Raw genomic sequence first — 17,923 nt, 5'->3', positions numbered from 1 at the left:
TCTAGGCAAATCTCCAGACCGATCTTTAAACCAAAAATGTTGTGCCCACATCAAGTCTCTACGATATGCATTTGGTCTGGTCCTGTGGACGCGTCAAACAAAGGGTTGCGAGGACCTCTGCACATCTCTAACCTGTGAAAGTCCAATCACTCTTTTGATCTCTTATTAGTCTACCCAAGTAGGCCTGAATAATTATCAGACACGGCCTGAAAAAATTAAACTTCTATGGAGTTTCCAACCCAATAAACAGTAGTTTTACACATGTATTTTCCATATTTATTATTCTGGATCATCCAGTTATATTAGTTTCGACATCCATGTACATGGAAACTCTTGCAACTAAAGATTTGGGACGCAAACTATCATGAATCCTTTTTTTGGGGGGGGGTTTCACCACATCCCAATGAGTTTTGCTTTGGATCATACTTATTTTTCACAAATGTATATGCTCTGCTACTATGAAACAATACAAAGTAATATACAGTAGTGAATACACAAAAAATACAAACACCTGACAGGTCAGATTGGTAAAATATTTTCACTAGTGTAAACTAATCAAACACACAAAATTTAGTAAACATTTTATTTCACGCAAACTGCCCATCTATCCCCTCACCCAGAATGTAACTCATAAGTTAAGAAATAAAAGTTTATATAAAAAGGCTTGGATGGCCAACTCTTCATAGCAATACATTACATATTACATAATGCCAAAACCTTCCACTTACAAAATAAACACATTTCAAACAATATTGGTGTCTCCATTTTTTACTCCAAATTCAACTTCTGAACATTTGATATTTGGCACAACATTCTTCAATTGAACATTATCAGGCTAACTCAATAACCAAGTGAGACCTTTCTCTTATTACTTACTATGTTTTATTGTTATGCTAATAATGAAGGCATGAGTTCTACTGTTGAATAGAATATAATCTAAATGCAAAGCATTCCTAAAATCGAGTGCATTTTATTCAGTACACAATTACATCAATACACCGATGTAACTTACACCTCATGTCCCCATTATCTAATGTAGGATTGTAAACAGGGTTAAAGAGAAGGGAAAATAAAAAGACATTTGGAAACATTTCCAAAACTTCTTATTTTCATCATGGAATGAATTATTTTGTGTCTTCACGGTGCTTTGTGTAAGTATCCAAACAAAAGTTAGTAAATGGCCATGTGTCCAATCAGACTCCGGTATATAGCGACAGGAAGTAGATATACAAAAGAAAAATGGGGTATATGAGAAGTGGCTTCTTGGTTTTGAATTCATCCCCAACAAGGAGTGAAGCAGCACTGTAGGCAGCCCAGAATACACCACAAAGCTAAAAAGTAGAAAAGGATTCACAGATTTAATCACAACAATTAGACAAGTATACTCTTACCTCTACATATCATACAATAATCTATGCATAAAACATTGAAAACGTCATATAGTATTGACGTTTTAAATGTTGTAAATTTAAATGTTATTTTTCTAACATTGAAGCATCAATACTGGAACACAGTTATAGAACAAGAGCTGACCACAAAGATTTACCTTTATTAGTGTAGAAAAAATGTCGAACGTCCCAATGACCAAAAGCAATGGGGCTATTACAATGAGCGGGAGAAGGGAGTATCCAATCACTCCAAGGACTTGTCCATAAGACACCTATTTAAAATAAAAGATTTGTGAATTGCAAAATAGCATTCTTGATAATATGTGTAGATGTGCTTACTTTAAGACAATAACAGACACCTCAAAGCCTATAAGTGAGGCGTTAGAAATACACACAACCGATTTGTGGTACAGGAGTATCTGCTTTTTGTTCTTTTATATGTAAACTTCTATGAACCTTACCTCCCCACCAAGCACACGGGCAAGCAAAAAGATTGTTAAAGATCCAAATATCCAGATGGTAATAATCCATGACACAACCTTAAAAAAGACAGAGGAACAGATTAGGAGGCAGGAACCATTGTGGTAACATGGTATCAAAGAAAGTTACGGGTATGTCCATTTCAATTTTAGTTTAAATATTGAGTTGCCTGATATAATGCTGTGTGACTTGTCTCTTGTTTGAATTCAAAGGCTTAGTTTCAGAAAGACCCTCAGCTATTATCAGCTCCAGTACATATTACTGAAGACAAAAATAAATAGTAATAGTTGTAGTAATGTTTTATTTCAGTCCTTATCCCAAAAAGATTCCAAACGCAATTCACATTGAAATAAATAACAATAAGGCATTACATTACCTGAAGGTAAAAACAGGGCACAGTGCTATTATTTGGCTGCTAAATTGTTAGTTGCTAGTATATAAGTGATTTAACTACCAATATGTAGCCAACTCATTATTACATAGTATAACATAATCAAGGGTACAGTGATGGGGTCAGACTAAGTTATAGGTCCTTCTTACCCTGAACTGGCCATAGATGGAGATCATAGAGAACAGGAGAACCACAGCCAATGGACCCCAGAAGTCAGGGTTGTCCCGCACAACCTGCCGGTTGAAGCCCAGAGAGGGCATTGGCATCAGCACACATCGGACCTTGTAGTAGATGTCTTTCAGATCGATGTCCAGCTCCTCCCTAATTAATCAGAACAATACAAGAGAGATATTGGGGGCATTTTAGTAGGTATCAACTCAAAATTAACCATCAGTCTCACCACTATCAATATGAAGCAAAAACAAGACGCATATATTTTTTAAGTACTCACAAAAGAGGCTTATTGTCTTCTGTTTCATCCTCTTCTACTTCCAGTAACCAGCCATAACCTCGTTGCCTCAGGAACGTAGTTGCATAGGGGTCTTTTGCACTGTCACTGCCAATGTTCAGTTTGATATCTGGAGCATCAATGGTACCGCTCAGCTCTGTAGGACAATAATAGATGCAATTAGATAATCACGAATCTAGATGCATGGAAGCCCATCATGATAATAACTAATCACATAACTTGAATCAAAAATATGTCTTCTGACAGTTTATTCAAAGGCGTAAGACATTTTGACAGAAGCAAAAACTTATAGGTTTATGTTGTATTAGGTCACTGAAAATAATGCAACTGTAGTTTTTTATAGCTCATTCATACTTCTGTCCCTTACTGAAATCCTATTATCTATTAGTTATGCCATTAATGCCTAGCTATCTACCTTCAGTAACAACATGATTTGCAGTACTATACCGACTAACCAGCTGTTAAATCTCACTGAGTAGCCATGCAGCTAACACTACCTATATTTTGGGAAACACGTCTTTCACTAAAGAAGATATACATTTCCCGCGAGCTATAGGCTACTGTAATAAATCAGTTTGACTGACTTGTGTATGCTGACATAGAATAACTGCGACTAAGAGAAATAACGAGGTAAACAGAGAGAGGCACCTGACTTTTCTGGGCCTGCTACGTGCTAACACTTACCCTCGCCTTCAGTCGATGAGACGAAGGTAAAATCTCCGTTTGTGGGAGAAAACTGCATTGTTGATGTTGTCCCCACAAGTCTTTAAGTTCGAGTAAGTGACATTTACATAAATTGTTTCATTAACTCTCTTGAAACAAATTAGGACGCTGTCATTAATCGTGTTTCACGATATTTAGTTAGATTTCGATTCCATTCTGTTGATTTGATGGCTCTTCATAACACAGCAGCTACAAGCAGGAAGTGCAGGGGAAGCTGGGAAAGAGGACACGTCAAATCCCCGATGGGGAGAAGATAATGGCGCCATCTAGTGTTTATTGTGTTAGTTGGCTAAATAAACTTGTTAAGTGAAGAATTTGGATGTGCCTGTTTTTCCTACAAGCAGTAAAATGTGAGCATGCACTGTGCATGCGATATGTTTGTTAACAATAAACTCGTACAATATGCCTAAATGTACGAAGGTGTAGGCTACATTTTTTTGCACTGGCTTAACACGAAAGCAGAAGTTGACACAACTGGTAGCCTACTTTTTCAAAAACAATACATTTGAATTTGGAGTTAGTTTCACAATGGATCAGGCGGGCTGCGAACCAAAAATGTTTTATATTGTTCCCATCTCTAAGAGTCTTCTTTTAAATTATAGTTGCATTTATATTTTATCTGTCGGATACATGAATACAACTGCAATCATTTAAAGGTAGCAGGTATTTATTTTGTTAAAAAAAAGTCTGTCCCATATAAACATGTTGTGTAAGCTAATGAGGTCCTCTGAGAGTTGTTAAGTAACACAGAAAGCTCAGTGCCAGTGGAATGTCCGTTTTTATTTTTTGAAGCGGCCCACTTCTTTCCAGTCAATCCTGTTCCAGCCAATCTCCTTTGACAAGGCGCTATTTTCTCCTTGAAACCACTGTCAATCAAACTTGAGCTGTAAGAAGAGCTGAAGTTCAGAAAACAGAGACACGGTGGTGCTGTTTCTCAAATTTGCATGTATTTACTGTTACTTTTTGCAGTTTTAACTTGTAACAGAGAATGTTTAATATGGGGAGAACTAAGATATGGGGAGAACTGCCACTCACAGGAAACTTCCGGCTTCTGAACTGGTTGCAGTTCCACCCTAGTTCCATGGGTGCTGTTGCCTTACTGGGGTGGGGTGTTGTTGCCTGGCAATTCAATCAATTTCCCGGCACATTTGCAATGTAATGCAATGCAGATGTGCACACCGCTCCCTACCGAACAAGATGGGTAGCTCGGTCAGCAGGGAGCTGAAGAAGAGCGGCTACTGACGTCACTCTGCTGCGCCGCTCAGAATGCTTTTTCGTTCATTTTGCATTTCTGCAAATGCATTTGAATTTGAATTGTGGTCACGATTTTACAGCCACGTTCTTAAAATGAAAATGCATTTCTGGAAATGCATTTGAATTTGAATTGTGGTCACGATTTTGCAGCCACGTTCTTAACATGAAAATGCATTTCTGGAAATGCATTTGAATTTGAATTGTGGTCACGATTTTGCAGCCACGTTCTTAAAATGAAAATGCATTTCTGGAAATACATGTTAATTTTCAAATTGTACATTTCAAATTGAATTTTGGTATCTATTTGCTGGGGCATGTTTTGAAAATTAAATCTCAAATGTCTATTTCTTTTTCATTTTAATTAAGTGAAAGATTGAGCACTCTTGAAGAAGAAAATTAAAATGCAAATAGGATGATTGATTACTAATTTCATTTATGAGTCAAATAATGCAGCCACATTCTTAAAATGCAAATGCATTTCTGGAAATGCATTTGAATTTTGGTAACGATTTGCTTCCATACTCGCACTCGTACTTGCTTAATCATTTATCATGAATAACGTTCAGAGGATTGCTCTCGTCGCCCTGCTCTAATGCCGGAGAAGACGGAGTTTATCATCGGCTGAAACGAACCGAGTTCGATGACCTGCTGACCAGAGTGGGACCCCGGCTAGCGAGGCAAAACATTTCGTTCCGCGTGGCGTTCAGCTGAGCTATTTGTCTACGGTAAGCTTTAGCCTTTATAGTAAACTGTTATATTTCAGTGTTCTCAGACCATAGTATCGTGTAGTTATTTTCTGTGCATTATTTTCTATGTATGGTATTTCTACCTTGCCACGGGGGATTCGTTCATGACAATCAGCTTCAGCCATCGTGTGGGCTCATGCACTGTGGCACGTATTGTTGGGGCTGTGTCTAAAGCCATTTGGGACCGCCTGGTGGAGGAGTTCATATCTGTGCCAACCAAGCAGGACTGGAGGGACATTGCTGATGGCTTCCTTCAGAGGTGGAACCTCCTAAACTGCCTGGGTTCCATCGATAGCAAGCACGTTGTCATCCAGGACCCTCACACCTCAGGGTCACTTTACCACAACTACAAGGGAACATTCTCCATCGTTCTCCTTGCGGTTGTGGATGCGGACGACATGTTCCGTGTCATTGATGTCGGGGGCTACGGACGCAACAGTGACGGTGGGACCCTGGGAAACTGCGTTTGGTGAGCCGCTGAAGTATGGAACCCTGGACCTCCCAGAGAACGGTGTCGTCCTTGGAGAAGAGCCACGTGGACCACTGCCACATGTCTTTGCGGGTGATGAGGCCTTTCGTCAGCGAGCAACCTCATGCGCCCCTTCCCTGTGACGAACCTTGCTGGGGAGAAGAAGCAGTTCAACTACCGCCTACAGCCGTGCCAGGTTGACAGTCGAGAGTGCCTTTGGTATACTCTCCAGCCAGTGGAGAATGTATCGGCGCATCATTGGTGTCAACCCGGCAAAAGCGGAGGCGTGTGTGAAGGCCACCTGCATCCTCCACAACTACATCCGGAGGTCCAGGAGAGGGGCCAGGGGATGTCCAGCAGCCTGTCCTGGCCAGGAGGAGTCAGCAAGTCTCCAGGAGGCTCCACGAGTGGGCAGCAACAATGCTGCACGTCAAGCAATTCGCCCTGGCAGCAATATGTTGTTTAGCCCATGTCATCAAGAAACAAAGACTCTTTTAAGAGCCACCCACATTAATCACAAAAGAAGCAAACACTTCCAGAATGTTCTTTTCATAAACTATTAGCTTAAATCATTGTTTTTTTAATCATTATTAATTTTTTACTACCAACCATTCATAGTAAATAATAGTATCTTAATACCTAACAGCCCAATTCAATAAAAGGAACACAAAGTTCTGTCAGTGACAATCTTTTTAAATTATATGTCACTGTGTGGCCTGCCTCTCAGTCTCTGCCTCAAAAAACATGCGGTGAATAATACATTTTAATTCTGACCACTTGGCTGGTGGCAGTCTTTTAAGTGCAAGGAAAAGGCTTAAAAAAAAAAAACATTTTCATCCTCTTGAGAATCCTCTTGCTTGAGGTGGTGGTTGAGAAGGTAGGTGCCTGTACTTTTTCGAGAGCACCAAGCATCCTCTTCTCAAATGATGACAGCCTCTCTTTCCGCACCCTCTTTCGGCCAGAGGATCCTGGGGCTGGCTACTCATTGCAGCCTGACTAGCAGGGGAAGCTCTGGTCTCACTGGCAGGGGTTTCTGGCTAGCTGTCTGTCTGATGTGGCAGACCTCTGGAAGTTGCTGCATGGAGTCCCTGTACATAAATGGAGCCAGGAACCCCATCACAGCAGAGTACTTCCAGGGTTTGTGATTAGTCAGGCCTGCACCACTCCTGCCCAACTCTTTATCTCTGTTCTTCTCCCTTTTGTAGCTGTCCCGTAAAAGTTTTTTTTGAAAACCTTAGCTAGAAAGAAATTATTTGAAAACAATAATAGACATACACGTTGACGTGTAAAAACATTTTATTATATTACTCAAAGTCTGCTAATCTGTCGATAGCCTACGACGAGGGAGTCCCAACCTAGCTAGTACCAAAGAACTAAGTTACGTAATTTGACGAGATTGAATTTGAAAGTACAAAAAAAAACGAAAACAGAGACGTATCGAACAGGACTAGATACGCAGCCACACAGACGATTAACTTCTCCTCCATCTTGAAACTGAAAGCTAAACATTTGACAAATGATTGCAACGTTACGAAAAACAAGAAAACAATCCAATTGGCAATCGCTAGCGAAAATTGCTCCTCATTTGCATAAATCTCAACTCCAATGGCTCCATTGAAAATGAATGGAAAGCATGTCGTCGCTCGCATAGCGTATGTAGTGGGCATCAAAGTCATAATGATCCATGTATCATTTGAGACACCAGACAAAACAGTTTAATCTTTCATAGTTTATTGACGTATGTTAATAAAATTATTTTTGCAATTTCAGAGTTATGTTACACCTGTTATGTGCACTTTAATAAATTAATTTCAAAGAAATAAGAATGTTAACATTATCAAGCATCTAAGGCCATTTGTGTGCAATAAATTACTCTAGGGTGGTAGAGAATAAACAACTGTAGCATTAGGTTGCAAGAGGGTGTATGTTTCTGGTATCTAATTATCCTAGAAAACCAGGCCTTCTACAGTTGGAGTCTAATCAGGAGTACCTACATACAATAAGCAGGCCAATGAGAAAATGAAATAACTATGATGAAATGCACAAAAGGCACCATTAAGCATTCAAAGAAATACAAATTAAAATGGAAAATAAATAATTCTGTGAAGGGAATATGACACTTCTGCATATCAAAAGACTTCGCCAGAACATCCCCAAAATATATTCAATGCTCAGTCCTGCTTCCAATGGAGTTATCTGCTGTGTAAGTCACTCCTCTCTCAACACAGTGTCTTCACTATGTTTCTGAGACAAGCTTCATAGCTGAGTTAAACCACCAGTCACATTTGCAGGTTCCTTAACATCTTCACAATTGTGCTTTCAATTTGTTACATCATACCATACATATTGCTCCTACACAGGCCATTTCCATGCAAGATCCTTTGTAAAACAGCTACAGTATGAATATTTTTCTGGTCACATATAAACACAAATCATACACGTTACATTCTACACAATATTATTAATTGGCTAAGCAAATGTACTTATGTACCATAAAAATGAAAAAGTACAAACAAAGTAGGTTCAATGAAAACTGTCATCACCAAATCCTTTAACCCTTGTGCTGCCTTCGGGTCACATGACCCAAAGGTTCATAACGAACCATCGTTGTGTTTACCCAATTTTACCCAAAACAAAAACAAATAAAAATAATTTTATTTTAACCTTCGCAATGTGGAGGGTCTGAGACAGCCCGACGGTTAAAAGAATATGCTTCACTTTGTTTTTGTATGCAGTAAAGTTGTCGCAATCAGTAACAATGACTGATGGGTCAGAATGACCCGAAGAGAACACAAGGGTTAAGACTGCTCTGCCCATTCCTACATCAAGAACAACAAGGTGCAACAAGAGAAAAATAAGATGGCTGACAGTACTTGTGCATATTTCTCATTTAAGAGAAGTCATCTGTGTTCAGGCAGGGTGGCAACAACAGTGCTTCTGCCTCAGGGCAGGGGACATCGAAGTGAAAGACTGAAATGACATTCAGCATTGTTGACCTCAAACATGACAGTAACATACGGTATTTGCGTACTGTTCTCAATATGGTAGACTTATGACTGATTGTAATATGATATTTGTGAAGATAATGGTGGTTGGACAATGGACACCAGCACCAGTGGCCTTTAGCTAGACATCACAAAGATACGTCACCCATATAAAGTGTCAAAGAGGACAACCTAAATAATGGTGAAACACAACCCAGTTTTATGTATCGTTATCCAATTGTCAAATCCTGCTTGTAAAGATAATCTAATTTATTCTACCATCAACTTGTCCTATTTCAGTCATGCGTGATGTTATTCATAAGCCATCGTTATCTCATCCTAATAACTGAATCAAATAATATAAAATATTGGCACAGATAGATTTGAGCATCCAATCAATCTATTGGATTTGTCATTGATGTGGAATTGCCTGACAAGATCCTGATCAATTAGAACATTTGAACAATTTAGTATGTTCTAGCAAATTAATACAGTTGGGTTAGGTTAACAACCTTGTTAATTAATTCATAATAATTTGTTACGGGTTGGATTACTAGGCGTGTTCTTATACTTGACGCCACTCATCGTTTTTGAGGATATACAACTTTGACATACAGGAAAGCAGAGGCTATCCATTATTTCTGGGACAGTGTTTGAAACAAGACAGTATAGTTCTGTTGTCAGCTGGGCTGCAGTAGGAGTTTGGATTGTAAGGGCTGCAAAACCCTTCAGGCATGCAGTGTTTCATGCACGGCTGAGAGGTGACAAAGTACCGTCTCTTGACTGATCACCCTTGTTCTCTCCTTCTCTCCTACACCCCACACTCCCACCTTACCATCCCATCCACCAATAACACATGTTTTCTACACACAAGCTTCTTTTTGTTTCTTTATTCAGAACATACTGTAACTCCATGCAATGGTTTGTACTAAATGATATGAACAACCCCCGTCTGAACAACCCCCCTCGCCCCGAAGAAGCAGACAGCAGTATCTGAGTTTGGTTTGTCCAGTAAGATAAGGGGTGGTACTGTGTAGTTGATTGTGTGTGTGTTAAGGGTTGGTAGCTTTCTAAACCAGGAATCTGGTAAATGTTTATGTTGGTCATTTTAGCCTTATGTGGGGGGGCTGGTTCAGGGATTCGTCGCTGCCTGTTGTAGGAGTCCGTGGGCCTGCCAGGCTGCTAGACGACCCCCCCTCAGTTTGCAGGTCAGATAATTTGTTGATGCCCGATTTGGGATGACAAAGAAAGTCAGTATCTTGGGACAGGAAGTCAAAGCACTCCTCAGCCGGCTCCAGCTCTGTGTCACCAATGAAGAGTTCTGTTTCACCCCAGGTTTTGCTACCACCAACAGAGTTGCCCTGGGAACCATCTCTGCTGCTACTATTGCTCTTGTTGAGCAGTGAGGACATACAAGAGGAGCGGTCTGCGAAGGTCTGGGTGAGGTTGTGGGCAGAAAGGGACTTTCCGAGGCCTGCTCTGCTGTCTGAGGTCCGCCCATCGGGGCCGGAGGAGAGCAGCAGCAGAGGGTCTACCTCCAGGCTCAGGTGCCGTCTCCAGGAACCTTCTTCTCTCAGACTGGGTTTCCCCCTCAGACGCACCCCTATCTGGGCACATGCCTCATCCTCCACAGAGGTGCCCGGGCTCTCCCCCATGTCTCCTCCCGGAGGAGCATCCAAGACTAGGCCCTCTGGGCGTCTGAGACGGGGGGCAATCACAGGGGGCAGCTGGAGGGTGGTTGTCAGCCCTCCCCCTGCTGAGGGTGGAGGTGGGGGCAGGTCGGGGAAGTGTGCTTGCTGGGGCGGGGCTGGGAAGCTGTTGGGCGTGGTTAGCGCTGGGTAGGGGCTGTCTGGGGGCAGCAAGGGCGAGGGGGTGAGAGAGGCAGTGGAGGGTGGGTAGGAGGGTGGCTCGCTGTCTGGGGGGAGCTCATTGGAGGGCGCCAAGATGAGGCGCAGGCCCCGCGGAAGGTTGGATTTGAGTGAGCGGGATAATCCCCCACCACCTCCGACTCCATCACAGACGCCACCCTGGGGGGTCGGGGAGCAGTTGAACATGGAGCTCTGGTAGGCAGAGGTTCGGTGATGGTCCAGCTCAAAGAGCGGCAGCGAGGAGAGGGTGAGGGCCGACGAACCTTTCTGCAGCGTCTGCCGGTACACGTCCAGCAGGGAGTCCAGCTTAGACTCGATGGACGTCACCTGGGAGAGAGAGAAAGAGAGAGAAAAAAAGAAACAGATACATATATAGCAAGAGAAAAAGAGATAACGAGGAAGGGAATTCAATTTTTTTGCTTAACCCTTGTGCTGCCTTCGGGTCACATGACCCGAAGGTTCACAACGAACCATCGTTGTGTTTACCCAATTTTACCCAATACAAATAAAAAGCATTTTCTTTTAACCTTGCGATGTGGGGGGTCTGAGACTTACCCTAACCGACGGTTAAAAGAAAATGCTTCACTTTGTTTTTGTATGCGGTAAAGTTGTCGCAATACGACGGTGGGTCACAATGACTGATGGGTCAGAATGATCCGAAGATAACACAAGGGTTAAAACATAAAACAAAAACATTCAACTTAAAACGACATGGCCGGAATGTTGGGAGTCATCACAGAAACACCTACACACACAAACTCACCTGTCTTTCCACCTTACACACGCGGCCCAACATACTCATGTCCTCTAGTGGGTCCCCATCAGACTGAAGCTTGTCTTTGATCTTCTTGTCCATGGAAATCTGGCCCTTTCCTAGTATCTGGTCCACCCTGTCTCGCACACACACAGACACTAGTGTTAATCACACATGGAGGGAGAGTATATATTTTAAGAGGGTGTCCAAGCCACTTTGTAGGAATACTCCACAGCAGCCAACACACCTACTTCTAATAACAAGCATGTTAGTGTTAGGATTGGGACAAAGACCATAACAACATTCTATGGTTATTTATTTTTTTAATCCACACAATAAGTTACATCGCAGGCTATTATTCATTCAGTGGTTCTACACTACAGTTATCTTGATTCCCACTACGACATGTGTAACCTAGAGCTATGGTTCTCAACCCTGGTCCTCAGGGACCCTGTGTCCTGCATGTTTCCCTGCTCCAACACACCTGATTCAAATAAATGGGTCGTTATCTAACTCTGTAGAAGCCTGGTAATGAACACGCATTTGAAACAGGTGTGTTGGAGCCAAGAAACATTAAAAGAAATGCAGGACAGGGTGTCTCTGAGGACCAGGGTTGAGAACCACTGACCTAGAGAATCTAGATGTATGTGATATGATATTATCAGTATGTGATAAGATCTTTGCTTAGTTTCAATTCTGAGAGAGCGGGATATTTCATCCGTTACATACTGTAATACATGCAAAGGTTGAGTTTGAAGCACACACACACAACCTTTTCTACCACACACTCAGGGAGAGAGGGACGTTACACACAGCTGAAACGTTTCACACGTTGGTGAAAACATTTCCAGACACATTGTGTCATAGTGTCTAAATCTGCGTAGCTAGGACCTAACCCCTGGCCTGAGGGCTTCCTCCTGGTCTGGCTGTAATATAAGTGCAGGGCGGGGGAAGACATGTTCCTGGGCTTGCTGCTCAGGCTGGCCTGTTGGTGACCACCCAGTCCAGAGGCCAGTCTGTGTGGGAGAAACACGGGGGGGTCAGATTGAGTCGAGTCACACACACATAACCAGACACACACAAACACACATTCTTAAACATGCACACACACACCGTCAATTTAAGGCAACACTAATGACCTTTTTTGTGTATTTTGTAGTTTACTGTTCTAATATTAACTATCAATATCACTATAGAATATCAACTCTATTGTAGTCCTTGCTTATTGAATAATGTTGAATAAATGAATAAATAAAATAAGCTGAATTTTGACACTGAAAATTCTCATGGACTTTTCGGGAATTTTCCACCCCTTTGCCATCATACATACAGACTACACATGCTCAAACAAATACACTCATACACACTCTAAACCACAAATACACCTGTATCCCCTCGCAGCATGTACACACACATACACACCTACTCATATAGTAATGTATACCAAAGATCACACATCACTCTACAGATTTTATAGTGGCAGTAGGTTAGTTCCAGAGAAAGTAGATGTCATGCGAGAAATGTCCTAAAGACATTTAGGTTGAGATTTCTGCTACAGTAAGCAGACAGTAAGGACATCATTTCCAAACTAACCCAGGTGTTTGAGGAGCCAAAAGTTGCCTTTGTATCTTATTCACAAGTCAAAATAGGTTGTTTGGGATGGTCAGCATGCACACATTTACCAAGGTAAGACTAGTGAGACTGGTGAAATATGATGACAAACAATGTACTTATTAGTTGCATATAATAATGCACATTTCAGCTCTGGACTCCCATTGGACCCTGCATGAGGTAGATGGAATATAGAAATAGCTTGATATGGAAAGAAATATGGAGTATGGTTTTGTGATAGTGTAGTAAAGTGTGTGCTTTAATGTGTGTCATGTTTGTGTGTGTGTGTGTGTGTGGCTGTGTTGTATTTGGTCTAACCCCGGAGCAGACTGCTTCCTGGTGGATTGGCTGTAATAGAGCTGCAGGGAAGGGGAGGAAAAAGTCTTGACTCTGCTGCTGAGGGGCTGCTGTGGACGACCCACTATGGTGTCCAGCCTGGGTGGGGAGAGGGCACACACTCGTCACGTAACACACACTGACAGAACACCAAACACGCTGACACACACTTAGAGTGGAGGATTCCCATCTTGATGTATGCATTCTAAGGATACGACCCATATGTGTGTGTGACGTGTGTGTGTGTAAATGCATGTTGCTTTGTGATGTTTTGTTGTAAGCAGATGAGTGTGTGTGTGAACTGTGGTGGGAGGGTTAGTGTGTGGTATGAACTGCATCTCACCTGGTCTGGAGACTCTTGATTCGACATAACATGTCCAGGTGACCAGCAGAGTACTGCTCTATCACATCCTTCACATCGTACGGGCGCAGGGTCTCCTTGAACTTTTTCTTTGCTACATGAAATTTCATTATTCTGAATGAGAAGGAATCAGACACAGTATAATTATTAGGTTATGTTCAAGTAAGGAACTTCAACTTCTAAATAAGCCAATTTGTGATTAAAAAAAGGTCCCTAGTTGGACACCAGAGGGCGCTGAAGGCTATGAATAACCCTGTCCGATGTGTTCAAGATTTTAAATTGAGCTGAGGCACATCACTTCTTGCTGAGCTAACAATATGTTACCAAAATAAAACACACAAGCATGAACTCAAAACAAGTGTGAAAACAAGTGTGTTTATGTGCACCTGAAACACTCGACTACCCAAATAAATCACTCAATGCCAAAACTGATTATCTGACTATTGTTTCACCGATATCACTAGATTTTGTGGCCCTTAGAAAAGGGCCTAAGAAACCTAAGAAAAGAAAATGGCCCAATGGCACAAATTTAGGATGGAATGGAGATTGCAGACCAGTAAACTAAAGGTATTCCTCCCGACTTGGAAGCATAGCCTTTTGGAGTAGAGGGGCACCCTCACCAGGGCCAGAAAAAAACGTACCTCTCCGAACTGATTAGAGACAACAAAAAACACCCTAAATTCTTATTTGATACCGTTTATAACCTCACAAAGAAAGGTACACTCTATGTCAGCACAGTTCCCTTCCCTGATGATTATCTGGAATTGTTCTATCACAAAATCCATGCAATCAGAGACCAATTACAGACTAGTTATAGACATACGAACATGAACACCAAATCTTCCCAAGAATGCAAGTTGAGGATCACTATGGAAGCATTCCTCAAACTAATGGAATCATCTATGTCCATGAGCTGACAAACTTTCCAAACAACTCCTCCCTTTTATTGGACCACCCATGCTGAATATTATTAATGGATCAATTGTGAAACAGCACTCCCTTGATTACTGAAACAGCACCCTGCCAAAGTAGTCAATGACTGACATTTGGCCTCTGATGCAGGTTCTATCTCTGTCCTGTTTCTCCTGGATCTGAGTGCAGCTTTTGAAACTGTTGATCATCTAATTCTCTTCAAGTATATCGAGAACAATGATGGGATTTCTGGCACGTCACTCTAATGGTTTAGATTATTTTTATCTGACAGATTGCAGTTAGTCCACTTTGGTGGTCTTCATCGGTGGGCTCCATTGTCGGATTCGGAGTAAGGCAAGGCTCTGCCATAGGCACTTTCCTTTTTTTCTTTACACATGCTGTTTTTAGGGTCCTCATTTGAAACTCCAGAGTCAACTTTCACTGTTATGCAAGTGATACCCAGCTATACAGTTCCCTGAAGTCTGGAAAATTACCAGATGTTCTAGAAACGTTTCTCTGCAATAACGACATGGATGACAGCAGATTTCTTCCTTTTCAACTGATCAAACTGAGGTGCTAATTCTAGGGCAAGAAATCACAGGAAGAAGCTTTTTAACCTCACCCTGGAATTTGACGACACCAGTCTTCCCAAGTCAACTCCGAGTCACAATAATTCCCCACCTCTCATTTGAATGCCATATTAAGAACATGACCAACACTGCTTTTCTCCATCTATTTCACATTGCCAAAATAGGACAATTTCTCTCACGGGATGATGCTTAAAAACAAATACATGTGTTTGTTACATCTAAACTGGAACACTGCAGTAAGATCACTAACTAGAACAAAACACATCACATAAGGACACTATCATCCCAAGTCGCCGGATGTCTGATGGTTTCCAACATCTAGAAGAAAGCTAAGAGGGGTAGGCCGTTCTCATTAAGAGCTCCTGTCCTCTGGAACACACTTCCTGTGTCAATCAGAGAGGCTGAAACTATCTCAACATTTCAGGCTCCTTGAAGTGTGTGACACTGTGTGGGTAGCGTGGTTGTGTAGCACTGTGAGGCATGATATTTCATTACATTGCTTGTCTGTATTGTACTGCTGATGGGGAAATGACAAATAAAGCAAACTTGTTTAACTATGAGTGTAGTATAGCTGTTGAGGTTTGTTACTGTGAGTTCCAAGCACTCCCCCTCCCCCCCACACACACTCTCTGATATGGGGGTTTGAGCTGTCAACATCTGCCAGGTTACTGGTCTGCCAACATTTGGACCTAGTCAACAATGTGGACATTGGTCTCTAATGCTCTTTGATAGATCACACAGACCTGCTGGATCCTACCTGACCGTCTTGTGGTCCTAGGCATCCTACACTGTCTTGTGGACCTAGACAGAAATGCGGACATTGGTTTCTAGTGCCCTCCTAAGGACCACACAGAGGTGCTGGTTCTCCTGACCATCCTGTGGTGTCATCCTGTACTTCCTGTAGCGTGTGTACTTTTGTCTTTATTCTTACTGCATGCTTGAATTCAGCCTATGGTCTGCCCCTTTAGGTATCACAATCCATTTCTGGAGGAGGAGATCCCTCACTGAATTACTCCTTCCAAGATCTCTAAAATAAATTCAGTCTTTCCTGGGTGTTTGTCCTTATCTTCCTAAAGGGGTTTAGGTTGATTCAAAGTGCAGTTCTATGGGCATCTGTGAAACCCTTGGTGACATTGCTTGTAAAAGGGCTATGCAAAGAAACATTTATTTGATTTGATTTGCTGGTTGGGCAGTAATTGACAGTATTGGTGAAGGGGAAAACACCGATTTTCTTTCAAATTAACCTTATACAAAACAATAGCTACATAACTACTGTCGTAACAGAATTCAAAAATGTTCCCAGTGTTTTGGTCTTTACCTTACATTTTTCATAAGAGGGACTACTGCTGAGGAGGATAATATTGATCCAGGTAAATGGATCTCTACAGTTGGATCCAATATGGCCCCTAATGGCTGTGCCAGTTGCTAGTTTGACTCACTGTCTAGGTATAAGCCCTGGTGACAGATGAGCCTCTGTAATAACAGCTCTGATTGAGAGCGTGTCAACCCGACACCCTGGGAAAGCCAGGGGCATGTCTCTGCTCCCACTACCAAGGGAGGAGGCCTGCTGAGGGGGCAAGCGGGGTGGCGAGAGAGGGGGTCCACTGGAGCAACAGCCTCGGGATGGGAAAGGTAGGGGAGGTCAGGTTAGGGTAAACAATCCCAGCAGGACTCACATAAGGTCTGAGAGAGAGCGTGTAGGACGAGGAAGAGATAGGAACAGGGGTGAGAGAGATGGACAGATTCGAAAAAGGTTAAAGAGATGGAAATGAGGAGAGGACGGTCAACGTGGAGGAGACAGGAGGGATGAATAGAACGAGGAGTAAGAGGAGTCGAAAAGCGACCGAAAAGGGCGAGAGATGGATACCGTGAGAAAGAGAGCGAATTAAGGAATCAGATGAATGAAAGCCATTCAGACGAATCAAAGCGGGTCAGAGGATATTGTGAGAAAGTTCGATGTGAATAGACAGAGGAGGGAGTGAGAGATGGAGACGTAGGAATGAAGTGAGACCAATAGAGAAGAAGCAGAGGAGGGGTAATAGAGGCCAAATGAGTAAACACTTAGACTCTGGAAGCAGGTGCCAGCTGGACTCCCGAACGCCAGTGAAACCCCCGGAACAATCTATCACCCTCAACGATAGGGGAAGAGAGTACCCAGTCACACAGCCCTAACAGCACTGGGCTGGAGACTCGCAAATGGGTAGATACCTGCTACAGAGAAAGACTACTTTTCAATCTGGCACAGATTGGTTATTCAAATGAGATAAGGGCTTGAATAACTTTTTGGGAAAGAATAACAGACCCTGCACTGTCTTGCCAGGCCATCCTTGCTCAAATGTTGATTGTACCTGGTTTATTTTATTTGAGATTTATATGAAATGTCAACAAACATCATTTGAATACCTTGTGCGCTTATACGTTAGAATTAGAAGATGCAGCTGCTCTACTGTGAGTGTCATGTGCAATGCGTTAGTTTGGAGACATTGTTTTGACTTAGGTTTGAACTCTTTTGCATTTGAGCTGCGTATTAGTCACAAGAAACTTTGGGACTTTGGGTGAGATGCAGTTCATACCACACACTAACCCT

At 42.1% G+C, this 17,923-nt stretch overlaps 2 protein-coding genes across 2 annotated transcripts in view; both read right to left on the bottom strand.

Moving 5' to 3' along the window:
• Positions 1 to 385: 385 nt before the first annotated feature.
• On the bottom strand, positions 386 to 3,650 carry yipf4 (Yip1 domain family, member 4). The gene is made up of 6 exons (XM_067236017.1): positions 3,413 to 3,650; positions 2,711 to 2,864; positions 2,409 to 2,580; positions 1,850 to 1,927; positions 1,547 to 1,660; positions 386 to 1,331 (listed from the first exon to the last, which is right to left on the bottom strand). Exons 1-6 carry the CDS (start codon positions 3,468 to 3,470, stop codon positions 1,194 to 1,196), a joined length of 714 nt encoding a protein of 237 aa, XP_067092118.1. The 5' UTR covers positions 3,471 to 3,650; the 3' UTR covers positions 386 to 1,193.
• A 6,207-nt stretch (positions 3,651 to 9,857) lies between these two features.
• kcnq5a (potassium voltage-gated channel, KQT-like subfamily, member 5a) overlaps positions 9,858 to 17,923 on the bottom strand; it is a 59,330-nt gene continuing 51,264 nt past the window's right edge. The window contains exons 11-13 of the mRNA XM_067236016.1: positions 13,817 to 13,948; positions 11,536 to 11,662; positions 9,858 to 11,099 (exon numbers count right to left, since the gene is read on the bottom strand). Coding sequence (XP_067092117.1) covers positions 10,008 to 11,099; positions 11,536 to 11,662; positions 13,817 to 13,948 — 1,351 coding nt within the window. The 3' untranslated portion in view covers positions 9,858 to 10,007. The remainder of the gene's footprint in view (positions 11,100 to 11,535; positions 11,663 to 13,816; positions 13,949 to 17,923) is intronic.

This window comes from Osmerus mordax, chromosome 5 (assembly GCF_038355195.1).
Source record: "Osmerus mordax isolate fOsmMor3 chromosome 5, fOsmMor3.pri, whole genome shotgun sequence".
Classification (NCBI taxonomy): domain Eukaryota; kingdom Metazoa; phylum Chordata; class Actinopteri; order Osmeriformes; family Osmeridae; genus Osmerus; species Osmerus mordax.
The sequence above is the reverse complement of the archived record's forward strand: the minus strand, read 5'-3'. Positions and strand labels throughout refer to the sequence as shown.